General features: G+C 41.4%; 1 protein-coding gene across 4 annotated transcripts in view; it reads left to right on the top strand.

Annotated features, from left to right (window-relative positions):
• The window catches only part of KIT (KIT proto-oncogene, receptor tyrosine kinase), a 54,162-nt gene that overhangs the window by 19,258 nt on the left and 15,622 nt on the right, over positions 1–19,282 (top strand). For all 4 annotated transcript variants that reach the window (XM_080592201.1, XM_080592203.1, XM_080592200.1 and 1 more), the window contains exons 3-9: positions 2,024–2,302; positions 5,722–5,858; positions 9,043–9,202; positions 12,087–12,276; positions 12,859–12,974; positions 17,459–17,573; positions 18,801–18,994. In XM_080592201.1, the coding sequence (XP_080448327.1) occupies positions 2,024–2,302; positions 5,722–5,858; positions 9,043–9,202; positions 12,087–12,276; positions 12,859–12,974; positions 17,459–17,573; positions 18,801–18,994 (1,191 nt within the window). The remainder of the gene's footprint in view (positions 1–2,023; positions 2,303–5,721; positions 5,859–9,042; positions 9,203–12,086; positions 12,277–12,858; positions 12,975–17,458; positions 17,574–18,800; positions 18,995–19,282) is intronic.

Below are 19,282 nucleotides of genomic sequence, written 5' to 3'. Positions count from 1 at the left end.
TTTTGATCTACTAACAATGAGTTTTCTGTGTTCCTGTGATCAAGGATGACACAGTGTTGACAGACTTCAGGCATGTGCCTCTTTCACCTTTCTGCTTTGGCAGAAAGTGCCTGTGTTGTATCTACAGAAGCAGTTTGTGTCCCTGTCCAAATAAGTTCAGTGAAGATCAAGCTAGTTCAGACACGTAGGTAAGACTGAAAAATCCCTTGATCTTAAGTCTTTTCAGACATGAGCAATGACAAGCACCTCCACAACTTGTGCTGGGAACCTGAGTTATGCCCAGAAGGCAGGTGCTTCCCAATGTGTACCTGGGGTGGGAAGCTGTGAAGGAAAGAACATGACTATGAGCAGCCTTGTTTGAGCCTGGATTCCCTATGGCAAATCCTTCCATGTCTTCTGACCATGACGTTTCCCTTCCAGAGGGGGATGGAAGATGGGAGGAGAGCTCCTCAGTGATTCTGCTTACCCCAACAAGGCCTTCCCTGCAGGTTCAACTGTTGGTGAAACAGGTCTTTGCTCCTTTCTTCTATTTTCAAGAACTTCTGATTTTTTCCATAGTGAGCCGTGCTTTCTGTACAGTGAAGATACTTTGGCTGTCTGTATTGGGGAGGAACTGGACTGTGAGGAAACTAATCAGTAAACTTGCTGAGACTAGGGACATTTAGATGAGCTCTTCCAGTAAGCGGTTTTCTAGCTTAGGAGTGACAGCTATTTGTAGCATATCTCTGTGTGCAAAATGTCACACTTCAGGTCTGCTCAGACGTACTTTACACTTCCGTTTCTGTTAGTAGTCTCCATTCTCTAGCTGTAGACTGATGAAAGCATCAGTTTTCTATGTTTTTAGTTGGTGGTTTCTTCCTGGGCAGCAGTATTGAAAGGGCTAAAACTACTCCTCACTCACTTAGAAACCAGATACTAACTTCTCTGTTCTGTAATGAACTACCTTTGTGATAAAAAGCATTCCCTAATGGCCTACCTAAATGTCCCATGCTTCATATTCAGCCTGATACGTCTTGTCTTAAACCAAATGCATATTATCTGTCATCTTAACAGACTTCTCAGTCTTTCTCTGTTAAGTCATAGTTTGTTGATCTCTAGAGACTCAAGTTGTTCAAGGCCACTTTACAAGAAGAAAGAAAACTGTTTCTAAAGTTCTAATTCATGCTACCTTGTGGAGAGGGCAGATGGGAGCTGAAATATGCTTTTACAGAGTGTTTGTCACCACATCATCCCTTATTTTTGTGTTTGCTATTAATGGCCAGGTTCTTAGTGTTTCAAGGTCATCAGCTATCATGGGCTTCAATATTGGTTGTAAAAGTGTTTAAATTACTGTATGTTTGTGTACTGTGGTTGGCCAAGATGAAATGCTTTAGAAAAGTTATTTTGTGAAAGATTACATGATGATTTTTCAATCAGATATGCCGTTTCTATGCCTAGGTTTTTCTACAGAGGCTAAAAATACCCCTGGTTTCAGGGAGGAGAGAGAGAGAAATTGTTTGGTGCTTCCTCTAGTAGCAATGTGTGTTCATTTAGATTATGTATTTTACAGAAGTGAAAACCATAATTTTGGTGCTTTTCAACTTCCATTTGCTCATAAATTTCTTCAAAATCCTCCTGTGGGCATGAAACCTTACAACCCTGCCACAAGCTAAAAGCAAATTACTTTTAATGGTCTGTGAAAATCTGTTTACTGTTGTTGGGGGTGGATGATGGGGGTTTGGAACTACACAAAGCAAAAAAAAAAAAAAATTCCATCCCCCAGTAAAAAAAGCAGTAGGTTTATTTTTAGTGCACATTATTCTTTAGCGTGTCTGGTACTGAATGCTACTGCACATCTCCTGTTGTGCTGCTCTTTTAAGACAAAAGTTAATGTCTCTTAGTAAACATGAATTGGGTAATACTCAGTTTTACTGGCTAAATGTAAAACTTTCTTTGAAATATGTGCCCAGCTGCAGAGTTAAGATTATCAGAAGTTTCCACTGCAATGTCAGCTATTCTTACAGGTCTTTGTGTTCCTTCACAGATCCAAATGTTCTCTTCCTTGTTGATTCTCTCATCTACGGAAAAGAAGACAGTGACATCCTGCTGGTGTGCCCCCTAACAGATCCAGATGTTTCAAATTTCACCCTGAGAAAATGTGATGGCAAACCTCTCCCCAAAAATATGACATTCATTCCTAATCCACAGAAAGGCATCATTATAAAGAACGTACAGAGGTCATTCAAGGGCTGCTACCAGTGCTTGGCAAAGCATAATGGAGTCGAGAAAATATCAGAGCACATCTTCCTGAATGTGAGGCCAGGTAACACAGGATTTTTGTCCTCTTGTAGAGCACCTGATTTTCATCTTCACAGGAATTGATGGGAAGTGCTCCAAAGAGAAATCTCCCCTTGTGTCCTGAGCTTGCCACAGGGAGGCTGGAGGTGGTGGCTCATGTAGAGACTTCTGGAATCTTCTACTCAGATGTGCTTCAGCACCAAGGGATTACTTTGTGGCACCTCTGGCTGCTGTAGGCAGCCCAGAGAAAGCTGGTGGAAGCTTGTTCTGGGCAAGTTTTGTGAGGGTGCTGATTGTAATGTGAGACATGGGTTGTGGCTATGCTGGGCAGGTTTGGCCACAATTATTCATGTTTCCTGTTCAAGGTGATTTCCAGTTGTTCTTTTCACCATTTAAGAAATTTGGGTTGTGCTGTTAAACCTGGGGGACAAACCAGTGCCCTGAGGTTTGGACAGGCTTGTGCAGGCAAAGTGGAGATTTGGATTCATGACTCACATGCCTGTTGCCCATAAGTGACAGCAGGAAGAACCGATAGATGACATTGAAGAAGAGGGATTCAGCAGAGAGACAGATCTTGGGGGAGCACAGGGTCATCATTTGTCTCCATCTTTATGAGTGAGGATGTTCATGACAGCAACTGTGCTCCCAGTACAAATGAGGAATGTGATGTGGCTGGGCAGCCAGATACACCGCTTAGCTCTGCGAACACCTTGATGAGGCCTTGTATTTCACCTTCACATGCCCTTGTGCCCTAGGGCAGGGTGGTAGGTGGATTTGGGAAGGAGAAGCCCCGTGCCTGGCTGCACAGTGCAATACAGGCAGGCTTTGTGTGGACGATTTAGAGCCTGTGATCACGCAACATGTTGTTAATCTGCTCTATAAATACTCCCAAGAGAAACGGAGGGAGAGACTGTCTCGGTGTTTCCTCAGAGGCAAGTACAACAGTTTACTCTCCATGTAGTTCTCGGGCTCCTTAAACATCCTTTGCTCCAGCTGATAGCGTGTCTCCTTTAGCGCGTGTGGGCGATGCTGGAGCTGCAGTGAGGCCTAGCGAGGGAGCGTCCCTTGCCTGTGCAGACATTTGCTGTGTTGTTTCTGTCACTGCAAGTGTGTTTCTGTCGTTTGGCCAAGGTGTCACGTTGGGGTGGTGGCTGTTGAGCAGGGAGTGTGAGGTGGGGATCCCAGGGGTCATCCTTGTGCTTTCAGAGAGGTGTCCAGTGGGTTCCCCCTGGCTCCTTCCACATGTGCAGTTAGGAGCAGGGTGATGGTCAGCCACAGCAAGCATCGCCCCTCGTGTTTGTGAGGGAGGTGACGCAGTGGTGTTTGCTTCTTCGTGTCTCTGGTGGTGTGCCCTGCTCAGTCCTGGGCTCCTCAGCGGTGAGAAGGGGTTGGCAGCGGGTGCCGACTCAAGTCTGCAGCTTGATATGGCAAATTGAAGAAATCTTCTTCCTGGTGATTTGGAATCTAACAGGGAGAATTTTAATGGCTTCTAATGAATCATAAGAAATTTTAATTAATGAGAAGAGAACTAAAGTTTAATCAATACAGGCATCTCTGGCATTCTCCTTTGACTAAAAAAATTCAAGTCCATTCTTGCTGTCTCTGGTGTTTGTTCTGTAACAAGTTTTTTTTCCAACTGTTTTTTCAGGAATGGCCAAAGAAAGAAACTGCTTAACAGTTGATTGATACAACTGTCATGTCTCTGACATAGAAGAATGCAAGTTGTCATATTGGACTATTTCATTTTTTATGGGGTAGAAGCCTGTACTTGCTTAATACAATGGTGACTTCAGACGACAAGGCACTAATTTGGCATCCATTGCCAGCAGCCCACTGATGGTGGGCAGCAGTAGGTGGCCTGGAGGACCTGGGCAGCCTGCCCATGTTCTGCATCTGGGAGGAAGTGTGCACTGAGTGGAAGCATCTGCTGAAGGCCACCAGCAGTAAGGCAGTACTGTGGTGTTGTCATTTGTTGTAATAACTGGGCTGTAGTGTTAAATCCGTACCAGTCCCCACTTTCTCCTTAGCTCAAGACTTAAGTGTTCACCTTTTGTAGGCAATGCTTTTGTAATCAGAAGTATGGCACTTAAACCCTGTAGCCTGAACTTCTGGTGCAGAATGACAGAAGAGGGTCCGTGAAACAGGGAACTGTGCGGGCGTACTCAAACATACACCACACTGTTACTGTAACACAGGGAGTGCTTATGTCCAGCCCTTCTCTAAACAATGAGGGGCATTATGGCTTTTTTTTTCTTTTTTCCTTAGAAGTTGCTGGTGGGTGAGAACACAGCATGCATTCTGCACTGGCTTCCTCATGTCTCTTGGGTGCTGCTGTGGTGTGATTTTTATGTGGGCATTTATATCTGAAGAGAGCAAACATGGTTCTTTGTTCCCTTCCATAGCCGCTTGCAGCAACATGAGGAAAACATTATTGTTAAAATATGAATGGATGAAAAGCATGGCATTTTCCTAAGTTTCATGTAATTTGCTTAATACAACTACAAAGTCTGTGTCAGAGGCAGGAAGAGAGTCTAGAATGCCTTATCTGATTTTCTGCAGTCACAGTTTGAAATTGAGTCTTCCTGCATAAGAGCCCTGGTGGAAGGTTCACTTCTACTGGTGCAAGCCTGGAGTCTCACAAATGAGGAAATTTTAAGGAAAGGATTGAGAAAACAGAAGAAAACTGTGGAAGCACCAGAGCTGAAAAGCTTTGCTAAGAGATGCGTAGTCCTCAAGAGTACTTGACTTGTCAAAAGGCACCCCAAAGCACAACAGGGGTACAGCTAGCCCACAGGGCAGTAGGTCTGCAGTATTTCTCAAAACAGACAGTCCTGGCTGCTTGTAACCACCTACCTTTCAGGTGACAAAGTTGTCAGTGGTCCTGGCTCCAGCCATCCCTGCCTCTGAACCTTCATGGTGGGCAGAGGTTGTGGCGCTTTCAGAGGCGGGTGTGCTGAACGCCTTGAGCTGTACCTGTCCTACATGGGGAGAGAAGCTTCCAAGAAGGTCCACCAGAGGCCTGTCAGGGACCTGTTGGACAGTACTTTGAGTCAGCTGTTCTATTTTGTATTTAAAAGCTGCAATTAATGTTAGGCTGTGGTTCTTCAGTGACCAATCCTGGCTGTGTTTTCAGTTATAGAGTGCAACATTTTAATCACTGTCATGGAATGTCCCATTGTCTCATTGATGGTTCAACATTTTCAAGTTTATTCATGCAAGTTGCTAAGCTCTAACAAGTATTGTCTAACCTTAAGTTTAATTTGAAGGGAGATTGAAGCTGAAACGTGCTTGTTGTAAAGAAACAACTGTGTAATATGTTAAAGAAATTTGAATATCTCTTGGAGGCCTGAAATTTTATTGGAAAGTTAATGACTGTTGATTTTTATCCCCTCTGGGAAACTCCAAAGGTAATGAAAAGTAATGCACTTATAAATTGTTTTCCAGTTCACAAAGCTCTTCCAGTCATTACCTTATCCAAAAGCTATGAGCTTCTCAAAGAAGGGGAAGAATTTGAAGTTACATGCATAATCACGGATGTGGATAGCAGCGTACAAGCTAGTTGGATCTCTCACAAAAGTGGGGTGAGTTCCTTTAGCTGCATCATGTATGCCTCAGCACGGTACACTGCCTGTCTGTAAATGTTCGTGTGCTTGTCTTGCATACCTGACACGGTATCGGTTTGGATTTGCTGCCTTTCCAAAGATACAACATCCTACAAACTGGTGAGGGTCCAACGACTGGCCCGTGCCCATGTAAATCTCCAGGATCATTGAAAATTTCTGGGAGGGAAATTATCAGTGCTGGCTGCTCTTTCCAAACAGAAGCTAAAGTTAGGCACTTCAATGTGAAGTTTAGGTGACCTCTGTTGGGCTGCCTAAATACGGAAGCACAGAGTGCCTACACATCACATTGCAATCAATGGGAGCTGCAAATATCAACACATGGACTGCAAATTACATATTCTAGTCGTTATCATTAACAGTGAAATACCTGCTAATTAGCATGGGATTGTATGTGACAGGAATAGTAGTAAGCATTCATAGGAATGATTAATTCATTTAAATTATATGGTGTGCTTCACTAACTGGGAAAGTTCTGAAAAATGAACTAGGGAACTGTCTGAAGTGATCGCTGAAGTTGCTGCCCGACATGCCCAAATTAAATTATTAGCAAAATAAATACTCCAGGAGAGTTAGTTACTGGCAGCGCAGCTCTGATGAAGGCCAGCAGCAGAGAGGTCCCCTCCCCTGGTCACCCGGCGTGTCCTGCAGCTCGGTGCTTGAAACACAGGGCTGCGTATCAAAAAATTGTTAGTAAGAGCAGGCCCAGGCATCAGCAGGCACTGGTTTGTGTTTAAGGACACGTTTTAGTCTTCTGGCTATACCCCAAAATTTAAATGATTAAAAGCCATTGTGAAGACCTGTTGGTAACTCCTCCCGTATACACTCCCATGCTAATGGGCTGGACCTTTAGTTTTACTGGTAGTGACCAGAATACATTATTTTTTAGTCTATGTGTGCACAGAAAAAAGGTCTCTGTGATGCTGTGATGTTTGGATAAATCACTTATCCCCAGGCAAATAGCGAACTGGAGGCCGGTTCCCTGGGGTGGGTATCTGGCACAGCTTCTCTCACTAAGTGCTCGTTGCTCCACAAATCCCACCTCGCGGCTCCGAGGGCTGTTGAGCTCTCGGTGACATGAAGGCAGCGTGGGACCTGCAGATGGGGCTTTTGGTCCCGTGCCAAGGTCAACCGCAAGTCTTTCATTTGAGAACTACATTACTTTTCTTGTTCCTCCCCCTGCTTTTCTTTGTTATGACTGATGAAATCCGGGTCTTCCCTTATGTTTTCGTGCTTTTTCATTTTCATTTTATGAGTAAAAGCCATGAGGAAAATATTTTTGACCAAGTAAATTTGACCTTTCTGTCCTTTCTGGTAAATAGCAGGGGATGCTGTCTTTTAAATACTGACTACCAAATTAAATTTTGTACTGAAACAGAATACATAAAATTCATGTTTAAACAGATGCAGAATTTTACCTGAATAGGTTAAAGGAAAAAACTACACACCTTTTTCTTCGTGTGACAAAGGTTATCACCACTTTTGAAAATTAGGAGACTTGCTGTAAGCAAGCACCTCCATATAAAACAGACTTCTGTGGGTGGTTATTATTACTCAGAAGGAAACAAAACTGTGTAGAGAAAATAAAATTCATCTAGCACTTCCTGACACCTCCAAGAATTGAAATCACTCTACTAGAAAATCATAGCAAGTGAATTTGGATTAATCATTGTGAGTTTATCAGTCTTTCCATGCACACTGAACAATCTCACAGAAAAAAAAAAGTCAACAACTAAATTATTTATTTTTTCTTTAGTTCCAGCACATGTATGTAGACTTAGAGTCATCATGTACTCAGTGCTTTGGAAAGAAAAAGAAGTGTCCAGCTGCCTGTAAGATTAGCAAATGTGGATTGCTATGGACTGAGAAGCAGAGTGGGTTGCAGAGAAAGGATGCTGTGTAAAGCATGCTGCCAGCAGGTCTCTCTGCAGTATGCCTGCAATGAGGACTTGGGGCATAAAGTGACCCAGTTGAAAATGAAGCTCCAGTACTTTAAATTCACTCTTGTATTTCTCTGGGAAGCATTGCAATCATTAGAGAGTTCAGTGATTTTTAGACACCACTTGTGTAGTGAACCAATCTTCAGAGTTGCAGCCACTTTTCACAATAGCTGAAGCCTCTGAACGTTATGAAAATCAAGGCACAATGGTCATTTTCAACCCCTCTGATGAAGACAGGCTGAGAGAGCTGGGGAACCTTATAGCAGCCTTCCAGTACCTAAAGGGGGCCTAAAAGAAAGGTGGGAAGGGACTCTTGATCAGGGAGTGTGGCAACAGGACAAGGCACAGTGGCTTTAAACTAAATAAAAGAGTAGATTTAGATTAGTTATATGGAAGAAATTCTTTACTGTGAAGTGGTGAGGTGCTAGCACAGGTTGCCCAGAGAAGCTGTGGATGCCCCATCCCTGAAGGTGCTCAAGGCCAGGCTGGATGGGGCTTTGGGCAACCTGGTCTGGTGGGAGATGTCCCTGCCTGTGGTGGGGGGTTGGAACTGGGTGGGTTTTAAGGTCCCTTCCAACCCAAGCCATTCCAGGATTCTATGATTCTAAGAATGTTAGTGCAAATAAAACCTTCTGTTGGTCCTCACCGTCATTGGCATTAGAAGTTCAGAGTGAGCTGAATCTGGCTGCGGGCATGACACCCTTCTTTCCACAGGACTGAAGTATTTGAAGAAATTTGGGTGTCAGCTTTGTATTTTGGACAGGTCTGTTCCAGGGCAGGTGAACACGCCTCACTTGTTCTTGCCTGAGGAGGGAGGAATGTGACTACAAGGTGGTGTGTGCCCTTGGGACTCCTCAGATCTTTTTGGAGCTGAAAGCACTCTCTGCCTTGAAACATCAGGTGGGAACCTGGGCAGTTCACCTAGTGAAATGCAGCAGAAGGGTGCCTTAGAGTGCAGTTCAGAAGAAAAGAAAGAATGAAGAAAAGGGCTAGTACTTGAGGAAGTATTATCTCACAAAGACAGCTGATCACACACTTGTTTTGCATGGAGAGATTCTAGTGACAGGTTTGTCGTGATGGCTTATTATTCTGGTTTAAAGTTATGAATATTAATATAGCGAAGTTATAATTACTTCTATTTTTAATTTATCGAGGAAAGATGCTGCATACACAGTGTTTTAGATGTTAATTGTTTTTACCGACAGATTGTTACAAGCAAAAGCAGAAATTTGGGTGATTATGGATACGAAAGGAAATTAACATTGAACATCCGTTCAGTGGGAGTTAATGATTCTGGAGAATTCACATGCCAAGCAGAAAACCCTTTTGGAAGAACCAATGCCACGGTAACCTTGAAAGCATTAGGTAAATAGTTCTTGTAGAAATCTTAAGATTCCTAGCTTTCCCTTCCTTCTATCTCCTTTCCCCCAAACCTGAATGAGTAAATTGCTTTATTAAAAGGTTACTGCAGACTGGTATCATACTGAAATGGTTCAGGAAGGGCTATGGAGTGTGCAACTACTTTAATTTCTGTAGCACTTTGCATGTGATTGGATTGCAGTATTAGAACAACCACCCAACATTGTTTCCATCTCTCTGGTTTTTCTCATCCTTTCTGGTTTAATTTTAAATTTAATCCAGTCTTAATGAAGCAAGTAATTTACCTTTGCCTGGTACTATCCCTACGCTTTAGTAATTTGGCAGCACAAGCACAAAGCGTATCTTCAGTACCTGCCTTCCAAGCACTGGAAATTTCGCTGGTGTCGGCACGTCAATGTTTTTTTATGTGGGAGAAGTTATATATGTATCTCTATTTAAAATAATGCAGTGAGGAACACTGAAGTGTGCACAGGCAGCACGAAAATTGCTTTGGAGCTCGCCACCATGGTAAATCCACCATCCATCACTTCCTTAGGTTTGGGATAATATCCCTCAACAGTGAGCAAACTCCCCTCCTCCCCTGGTTTAATAACAGACTCATGTAGATCTCAGCTGGTGTATATTAGCGTGTATGATACACCAGGCCTTTCAATTTTTAAAGCTGCCAAAAGTGCTAATTTGATAGTCTAATTAGGGACATACGCTTGATAATTCTGACCAAGTCTGTGTAGTTGGCTAAAATAGTTAAAATTCCTCACCTTTCAAGGATGTAGCAACTGAGGACAACTGAGACTGCTCTGTTCTTTGTGTGCCAGGCCTTGTATTCTCTTCCCTACCAAATTTTTCTTTCTGGTGCACAAATACCCCTGCAACATAGCCTGTTTTGCTTTCCCAAGTAACTTAAAGAAAACAGAAGCACTTGACCTCTGTGGGTCAGATCTCCAGCATAGCTGCGGAGGTTTGAGTGCACTTAACCTTGCTACACCATTTGAGGGGGTAGGGCTCTTAACGTGTTTTCCTAATATTCTTTTTTTTTTTTTTTTTCACAAAAGAGATTAGATTCATATGTAAAAGAGTGAAACAGTGTTAAGTATGAAAGAAAATCTTTTCCCTGAGGAGAATAATGTGAAAGCTTTTATTATAAAAGGAGGGAAGTTCTTAACTAGAGGAATTCTAAAGACTACTGCACATGCAAATGTGGTTTTAAAAAGGGTTGACTTTGGAAAGTCGGGTGAGTAAAATAAAGCACGGCATTATAAAATGTAGAAAATAAAGCAACAGGTTTGTATTTAGTAAAAAAACAAAGTTTGTACTTAGTAAAAAAAAAAAAAAAAAAAAAGCCAGAGAAAAGCTGGAATATTTCATTTTCAAGATACTTTTCTCCCCTCACCCTCTCAAATTTGACCTAAAATAAAATAAACTCTGTCTCCTGGATCCTTTCACCGTTCATTGTCAAGTTGACTATATTTATCTAAACCGTGCCAGCTCCCAGGATCATGGGAAGTGGTGTATAGAACATACTGGATTGTATCAGAATCTAAATCACTGCAGCTTTAATGTTAGCAAAAAGGTTTCTAAGAAATAGTGGTATTTTGGTAAATGTTTTAGTTACTTTTATAAAAAATGGTTTATCTAACTATAAACTGTTTATAGAACTTTGTTTTGGGCATTGACAGCATGATTACGAAATGTTTTTTGCACTCTCTTGGGCACAGTTTTGAATGTGGGTTGCATAGGGGCTCTGTGCTTGCACAGAAAATAGAAAAAAATAGAAAAAAGAAAATAGAAAAAAGGTCTCAGAGGGACTAAAAATCTTAAATTTCCAGATTTAAAACCCTTTTTTTTTTTTTTTTCCTTTTTGACAATAGAGCGCACTTTGTATCATACCTGCTTGCTATGATATGAGTGTATGTCTTCTTTTCTTCTTGGAAGCATCTGTCAAGTGCTCTGTCAGCTCCATATGCTTTCACCAAGGCCCGTTGCCTTCAGTTTTCATGAGCTCAGGTGCCCAGCTGGCCACAGCAGTTTGATCACTGGAAAGTGGAGAGAGGCAGAGATCTGAGATTGATTTTGGGGCTAAATTCAAGCATTCCCAGGAAATATGTTTCCTTGTCATTGTAGTCTGTCTGTCAAACTGGTAATTCCCATATGAATTTTTGTAATAGGACTGAAAAATTTGTCTTTCAAAGTGAATAATCCTGAAGCTGATGAGTTTATTAATGAAATTAAAGCCACTGCAGTAAGGATGCTGCTCCACATGATACTTTGGAACAGAACTACCCAGTGATAAATGGTATCTGCCAAAGAAAAGATTAAGACCCAGCAGTAGATGAACAGAAATGCCTTAGTTTAAGACAATTGCTATCCAGGCCTGTCGACGTAGTACATTTTTCTCTAATTACAGTTTTTAATAGCTTCATTTGTAACGTCGTTCTTAATTACACTTGACAAAGAATCATTAAATACTCTACTATATTGTCATAAGTGATCAATTTATCTTGCCTTTTTACTGTTTCTTTCATTCCATACAGTTAGTGACTGATTTTTTGAAAAATGTAAACACTTGAGTAGAATCAAGCATGTGCTTGCATTTTTCCAAGAGCAAATAAAGGGTATTTATCACCAGGAGATGGAATTCTTTTTGTTAAAGCATGCAAGGCTGCTTTAAGTTGTGTGCCTCATTGCCATATATATCTAGTGGTCTTGGTTTTAGCAGGTGAGAGTTCAAGTTCTGCTTTGTAGATAAGGTTTCCCGTTTCACAGTTGGACGTTTGATCACTGATCTTGAAGTAGTGTAAGTGTGGTTAGAGTAGTGGCAATCTCTTAAATGGCCCTGAAATTGTTTTTCTTTTCCTATTATGGCCATCAGCTAAAGGATTTGTCCGTTTGCTTGCAACAATGAATACCACAATAGATATAAATGCAGGACAAAATGGAAATTTAACAGTTGAATATGAGGCATATCCAAAACCGAAGGAAGAAGTCTGGATGTACATGAATGAAACACTGCAGAATTCATCGGACCATTATGTCAAGTTCAAGACTGTGGGCAATAACAGGTAATAAGAATGGCTGTAAGTGCTATTGATTTCCCTTTGAAACAGCAAACTAGAGTCTGTTCTGGAAATATGAAAATGTAGATGGCAAGAAAATCGTGTTTTAAAAGGTCTTGCCATACACGTGGCTTACCACAGTGATGGGTGTGAAGTCTTGCTAGCCTGGATGTGAAGCAGTGTTAAGCGCACCATCTGAGAGACCAGTCTGCCTCACAATTCACCTACAAGATGTCATTGTGCTCAATAAGTTAAAGAATTCAAAGTTTGTGTCCACAAACACCGTCCACCACCACAGTTGAGCACAATGCTCCGGACAAAAGTTTATGCTTTTATTTCTGCCATGCACTGTTCCTTTCTGGAGCCCTGGACCTCCAAAAATCCCATGGGGAAAAAAAAATAAGTCTTGAGTGCTGTGGGGCAAAAGCGGTGTGTGAATTCGTGGTAAGTGTGTCTGTATGGATGGTGTAGGCAGAAGAAAAAAGTGCACTAATAATTCCCACCTTAGCTTTTTGTGCAACAATTCCCTGTTACTTGCCCGTTGACCACAGGCTGTGAGCATCACTAATAATTCCTTTCTCTTTGCAGTTATACGAGTGAACTTCACCTTACCCGATTAAAAGGAACAGAGGGAGGCATTTACACATTTTTTGTGTCCAATTCAGATGCCAGCTCCTCTGTAACATTTAATGTCTATGTGAAAAGTAAGTAAAGTGAACAGTCTGAAATATTTCATTATCACAGTCATTGTATTTTATACAACATAATGTATGCACAAGATGTCACAGTGTGGTTCAGCATATGAGAGGCTTTCTGAAGTGAAGCACATGCTGCAAAACTATTTAAATGTCAAGATACAAAAGTGCAGAGTACTTACACAAATCCACCTACAATCCAGCATGACCTTACATTCTGGCAAATGTATTCCAGAGGTTACTGAAGAGCAGTTAGATAGTTTACACAGGAAAAAAACTATAACACCTGGAAAGATGGTCTCAAAAATGAGCATGCACCATAAAACTTTGATAATGTAACGTGGATCAGGATATACAGAGATTATATGTATACATATAATTTGCATTTTTGGCAGCCAAGATAAGCTATTAATTTTCTTTAAATTGTTTGAGTTGGATGCAAAGTTTGAAAACTTGTCAGAAGAATTATTCACTTGTGCCTTTTGGTATCTAAATACATCTGCATAATAATGTACATCTCCATTGTTTTAGAGAAATCTGTGTAGCTTTACAAACACACATGCTGTCATCTTTACATGCTTGTAAAAAAAAAAAAAAAAGCATCAGTCTCAGTTTCAAGCAGCATTCTTCAGGACAAAAGCTAAGCTTCAGAATGAATTAAATGAAACGTCCAGGGAACTCCATCCTTCCTAGCAGAACCATCCTGTCAGAGAATTTCATGCTCTCAGCAGACAAATATTGGCAGCTGCTAAAGGCAAAGCTTGAGGGGACTGCAGGCAGAAAGGAGAAATTAAGGCAAGGTAGACAGTGCTGCTTTCAAGCCTAGGACAATGAAATGTGTAGGAAGTGAGCGGATGTGCTGCAAATATGTTGTTGGAGTGCTTTAGCAGTAATAGATCCTTCTCTGGGCATGGGCTGATACAGAGGACCATTAAAACTTCCACAACTGCATAAAATTATGGATACTACTTTCTGAATTCTTCCCATTTATCTCTGAAGGTCAACATTTGTAGTGTCAATATTTGCAATGCTGTAGTTTGGGTCTAGAAATGCCACTTAGGCTCCTTTTAGAACATGGCATTTCTTCCTTTCTCTGTGAATGTCATTTGTGGTGTTGTACACTTCAGTTCCCTAGCTGTGATTTCTGAGCTGAGGGCACTGGCAACTTCAAATGTCCTTTGCCACCTTGGGTAAGAGTGGGTCAGAGTCACAAGGGGGAATTCTACTGTTGTACAGCATAGTGGAGCACAGTGCTGAGCAAGAAGTTTGGTTTCTGTGAAGGAATGGAAGAAATTGCAGGCTGCCCGTGGAGCCATCAGTTCCCTTGAGGCTGGATGATGTTTTCCAACTTGCGGCATCATATATGTGCTTGGAGCAAGGGGCTGTGGGCTCTTCAGGCTGCTTGGGAGTAGGCTGGGCAAAATACCGTTAAAAAAAATAAATACAGGTTTGTCACCATCAGATGTCAGTTCTCAGTGCAGAGCTCCATGCTGCTGCTTTTGAGGAATCTCCTGCTTGATAAATGCTGAAACCCCTGTGGGTCGTGGCTAGGAAACCAGGCTAGGAGCAACACGGTGAATCAGTATGGCTGTGGCAGGAGAGTGTTCGTGGTGTAGTTCTTCTGAATGGCTTGTCTGTACGACCATCAGCGTTCAGGTCTCCTTCCTTGCTTCAGCTACTGGTCTTGTAAGCAGTAAGATCAGCCTTGGGATACAGTGAGGGCATTGAAGCCATCTCAGTAGAGCCCTGTTTACCATTCAGTGTGGCCCTGGCTGACTACAGACACTGCTGAAACAGATTTGATACGCTTGACTCAGAAAGAGTTTCTTTTGGCATTTTGATGCAACTACTCCAAATATCTTTTTCATTTTGAAAAGGGGAGATGAAACAGATTGATCCTTCTGAGGGTTCATTTTTTTAGGAAAAATAACCTCCTGTTTTCAGTAGCGTGTAAGATGCTCATTGTTTAGGTATGAAACCCAAACTGCACAGCAAAATAACATATTTTTTGAAATAGCAGAGTAACTACCAAAGGTGAGTCGTGTGGGTGGGCCAGGTACTGGTCTAATCGTGTGTTGTGACCTGGCATTGTTGTCAGTTGGGATTTTGCATAAATAGCTGCGATCTAGCTTCTGGTGTTTACAAGTCTGGCTCTGGCACGTAATCAGCAGAAAGCAATCAAACAGGTAAAACAGGATTCATAATCAGGAGGATATCTTCACGTAAACACAAATCGATGCTGAAACATTTGCTGAAAGACATGAAAAACCCTGTGCAGAAATACTTGCTTTTCATTTAAACACATTTAGCAATTGCATATGCTAATCTGAAACAATACTAAATTGCTAAAATAAAATGGAGTCAGTTGTAGTAAGTGTGACATAAAGTAGGGAAGGAAGGAGTTCTGACATTAGGAGCCAAAAAGAAAATTACAACTTGACAAGCAGCATGCTGAACTGAGTTACAATTAAGAAATTGTAGAAATCTCCAGAGTGGCGAGATACTGTGCATCTAGCAATTAGTGGAAGAATCTTCAAACTGGTATCTCTGTATTTAGTGCAAAATAATATCTGGATTTAATTATAGTCAACAAAACACTATCTGTGCAGTTGGGGCTCATGCTGCAAGGAGAAAACTGGCCATGGCATTAGAGAAGCCAAGATCAAGTCATTGCAATATGCAAACAAGGAGTCACCATGATACTACAAAAAGATACAATCCAGTCCAGAAAATGTGACTGCAGGAGGAAAGCTCTCTGACTGTGATAATAGACAATACCTATTAAATGCTATTTTGTAGACATTTATTTATCTGTGCTAATGATGATGAAGTTGGTAATAAAAAGCAATTGAATCCACAGTGTTGTCATACTGAGCACTGAGTTAAAACAGAAGTGACCTCTTACGAGTCTTCTGTGCTGCATTCAGAATCAACATTAATAAGAGCTGAAAAGCAATTCATAAACTCAGTGAGATTAGAAGTTCAAGACATTTTTAAGAAAGTGCTACAGGTGCTGGGACAGACGCACAGCCAGAGTTTTATCATGTTGTAACGTTGCCTAACACATAGCGTATACCTAAACAAATTGTTTGCACATGGCTAATTACAGTTTCGCAATTTAACCATGTTGGTAGAAGCTTCAGAAAGCTGAATTATGTATATTCCATGAGTGCTAAGACTGTGTACAATGCTGCGTGCTACCATAAAGTTCTGCACCAAATGAGTAATGTTGAAAACCCATCTCAACATTTTGCAACAATGTTCGGTTCTGGGTGGTTTGCATAAAACACAACATTTGGATTTAGAAACGAAAGAACATTCGGTTCCTGTAACATGAGTCATGAGGAGATGATACGTGATTGAGAGTATACGTGTGTTTTATTGCCTCTAATTTAATCAGTGAGTAGAATATTCATTAAAAACTGACACCGTGCAGTCTTGCGTGTGGATTTTATCTGAAATAAATCAGCTTTCTTCCACTGTCATCAATACAGTCTCGCAACTTTCTAGAACATTAGAAGTTCATCTTACATTTTGAAAAGTTATATTAACTAATAATGGACTATTAATTTGTACCAGGTGAGCAACATCTTTGGAATATAGTCTGGTTTTGCCATTAACTTTATTTTTTAACATAATTTGCAAGGAAGCTAAGATAACTATGGGAGATGAGGCTTCTAATTCAAGTTCCCCAAGAAATACATCTTTCTAATATTTGCCAGTACCAAGTAGGTGTTGTCCTTGCCTGAAGGCCCGTCTGTTTTCCCATCATACTCCAACCAGCAGCTCTAAGCTGCGTGGAGCACCAGCCCCGGTGCAGTACAAGAGTGCAGTGTCATGGTGTGAGGAACCAGGCAGCTTTGTAAACTACCAGAGCAATCATGAATTATAGCTTGGACACCTAATACAGTCAGTCAAATATTAGCTTTTTCTACATGCAGCGTTTCAGAAAGTGAGCCGGTTGGGCATTTCGGTAGTGGTGTTTTACTGGGATGCATGCCATCTGTGGGGATGGGGACAGGTACTGGTTGCATTGCACTGCAGTTCCTTTTCGGGCTGTGCTCGTAATATTTGATAAAGAGGGCAGATGCAGGAGAGATGCGGTTTGACAGATTTAGTACAACTGTGGAGAAACTCTTTTTTAGAGGCTGGTAAAGTCATCCTCTGCAGGAACTGGAACTACCTTCTTGTTTCAAAACAAATGCGTCTGTTTTGTTAAGCTCTGGGCTCTGTTGTTTCAGGATCTTTCATTAACCCCAATGCGTGGTGGAGGTAAGGTGTTCTGAAATCCAGCCCATGCATCCAGTGTACAAACTGAGATTTTCACAGTGACACAGAACACCAGTTCAGGCCTGGATGCCCTTTGCCGTGGGAAGCTCAGTTCACCTGACTCCACAGGTGATAATGCACACAAGTTGCTAGCGTGATGAGCACATGGCATCGCAAATTCTGTGTTCCCCTAATAATGTTTCTCTCGTTTGTGTTTGTTGCAGCAAAACCAGAGATTCTCACTTTGGATATTCTCAGCAATGGCGTTCTCCAGTGTGTAGCGGCTGGGTTCCCAGCCCCTACCATATACTGGTATTTTTGCCCAGGAACTGAACAGAGGTGAGTTAAGTAACCAGAGCTTCCAGAAATGACTCTACATTCCACATACACAATTTATGATTAAAAATTAAGACTGAAAAATGACTTGGTAACAGTTACATTGCATCACTGTTTTCATAATTTTAGGTATTGCATTATTTGCAGTGGTTTGAGGGGAAGGGGGCAGTACATTTCATTACTCCCCTTTGTATTCCATCGTTGAAGAGGGAATAATCAACGTTTTCTGCTGAGGAAAAATAAAAGCCAAATTTTCTCTCTGCTGCAGGCTAGCTAAGGTTTTTATCAGTTTGGCCCCAAATGACACACATTCTCAATGCAATTTCACAGAATGACAATCACAGAATCACTTGTGAATATGGCTGTTATCTTTCGCCCTATTGTGTAATGATATAATTTTTCAAGACATAAAGTAATTAGATTTCTATTCACATGAAGCATATGACAAGTAAACAAGTCTGGAGTTATTATGAATAAAACCTGATGTCTAGTTGCCATGCTTCTAAAAAGACGGTAGAGTTTCACTGTGAAGTGAGCATTTGTGAAGCACTTTTTAAGATTTTTGTTGACTTCCACTGTGCTTGCAGATCTCATACTAGCAAGTTATGTCTTCTACCTGCATAATTTGTTTTATGCCTAAAATAATTATCCTATTTATTTAATGTGTGCTCATATAGTGAATATATGACATTGTTAACACTGCAGTTAATTTTAAAAAAGGCGTGCAGACTTCTGACTAGTTTAACTAGCAGCATCTTGAGAGAACAAAACTGGCTGTTCTCTGGCTGCATATAAACTTGGTGGTGTTGTAGGTACGTCATGGATTTTTCATGGATTTTTTTGTGCTGTAATAAAACAATGCCTGGGGAAGGTGTTCGAGTAGGAGATGGACCACGACTGCTTAAAACTGAAACTGGAGATGAAGAATTTATGGTTACAAAACCCACGGTGGACTTACAGACCTATGTGTTTCCCTAGTCAACAGCAAATGCAAAGACCTCATGGTGTCCATTTGGCTTGTTTTATCAGTTTCACCCACTACATAGGAGACAAGGAGAGTTGTCAGTAGGCTGGGTTTTGAGGATAAAATCTTCAGCTCAGTCCCGTTGTGGAGTAGTGTTGTGTAATTACCTGATGGTCTGGCTGTGACTAGCTGCCTTCACAACAGGCCCTGTCATTCATTTCAGGTAGCAGTCCACAGCAGGTAATTGTCTGCGTTGTTTTTCCCAGGTGTTTTGATTCACAAACAATATCTCCCATGGACGTGAAAATCTGTTACGGCAATTCCTCGTTGCCTTCCTTCGAGAGGATCCTGGTTGAGAGCACCATTAACGCCAGCATGTTCAGGAGCACCGGCACCGTCTGCTGCGAGGCTTCCAGCAATGGTGACAGGAGCTCTGCTTTTTTCAACTTCGCTATTAAAGGTACTGTCTGGAGTGAACAAGGCAGTGAACATGAAAGAATGGTTAATGCTGGTGCTTTTCAGCTCTTTTTGTCATGCAAGAATTCATGTCTTAAGTGCGTTGCTTTTGCCATAATGTTGATGGTACTGTGGCTGAGTGTATGATAATATATTACAGTACATGTGCTGCCTGCCAAAGTATTGCTTTCGCTATTCAGTTAATATTCTGGTATTGTATGTTTGCTGCTTCAAAACTACCAAGCAGTAGTTAGCTGTTTTCTTCTACCTATGCAGTGTGATCTGGCACAGG

The sequence above is a fragment of the Anser brachyrhynchus genome (assembly GCF_964034855.1).
Source record: "Anser brachyrhynchus genome assembly, chromosome: 4".
Taxonomy (NCBI): Eukaryota; Metazoa; Chordata; class Aves; order Anseriformes; family Anatidae; genus Anser; species Anser brachyrhynchus.
The sequence above is the reverse complement of the archived record's forward strand: the minus strand, read 5'-3'. Positions and strand labels throughout refer to the sequence as shown.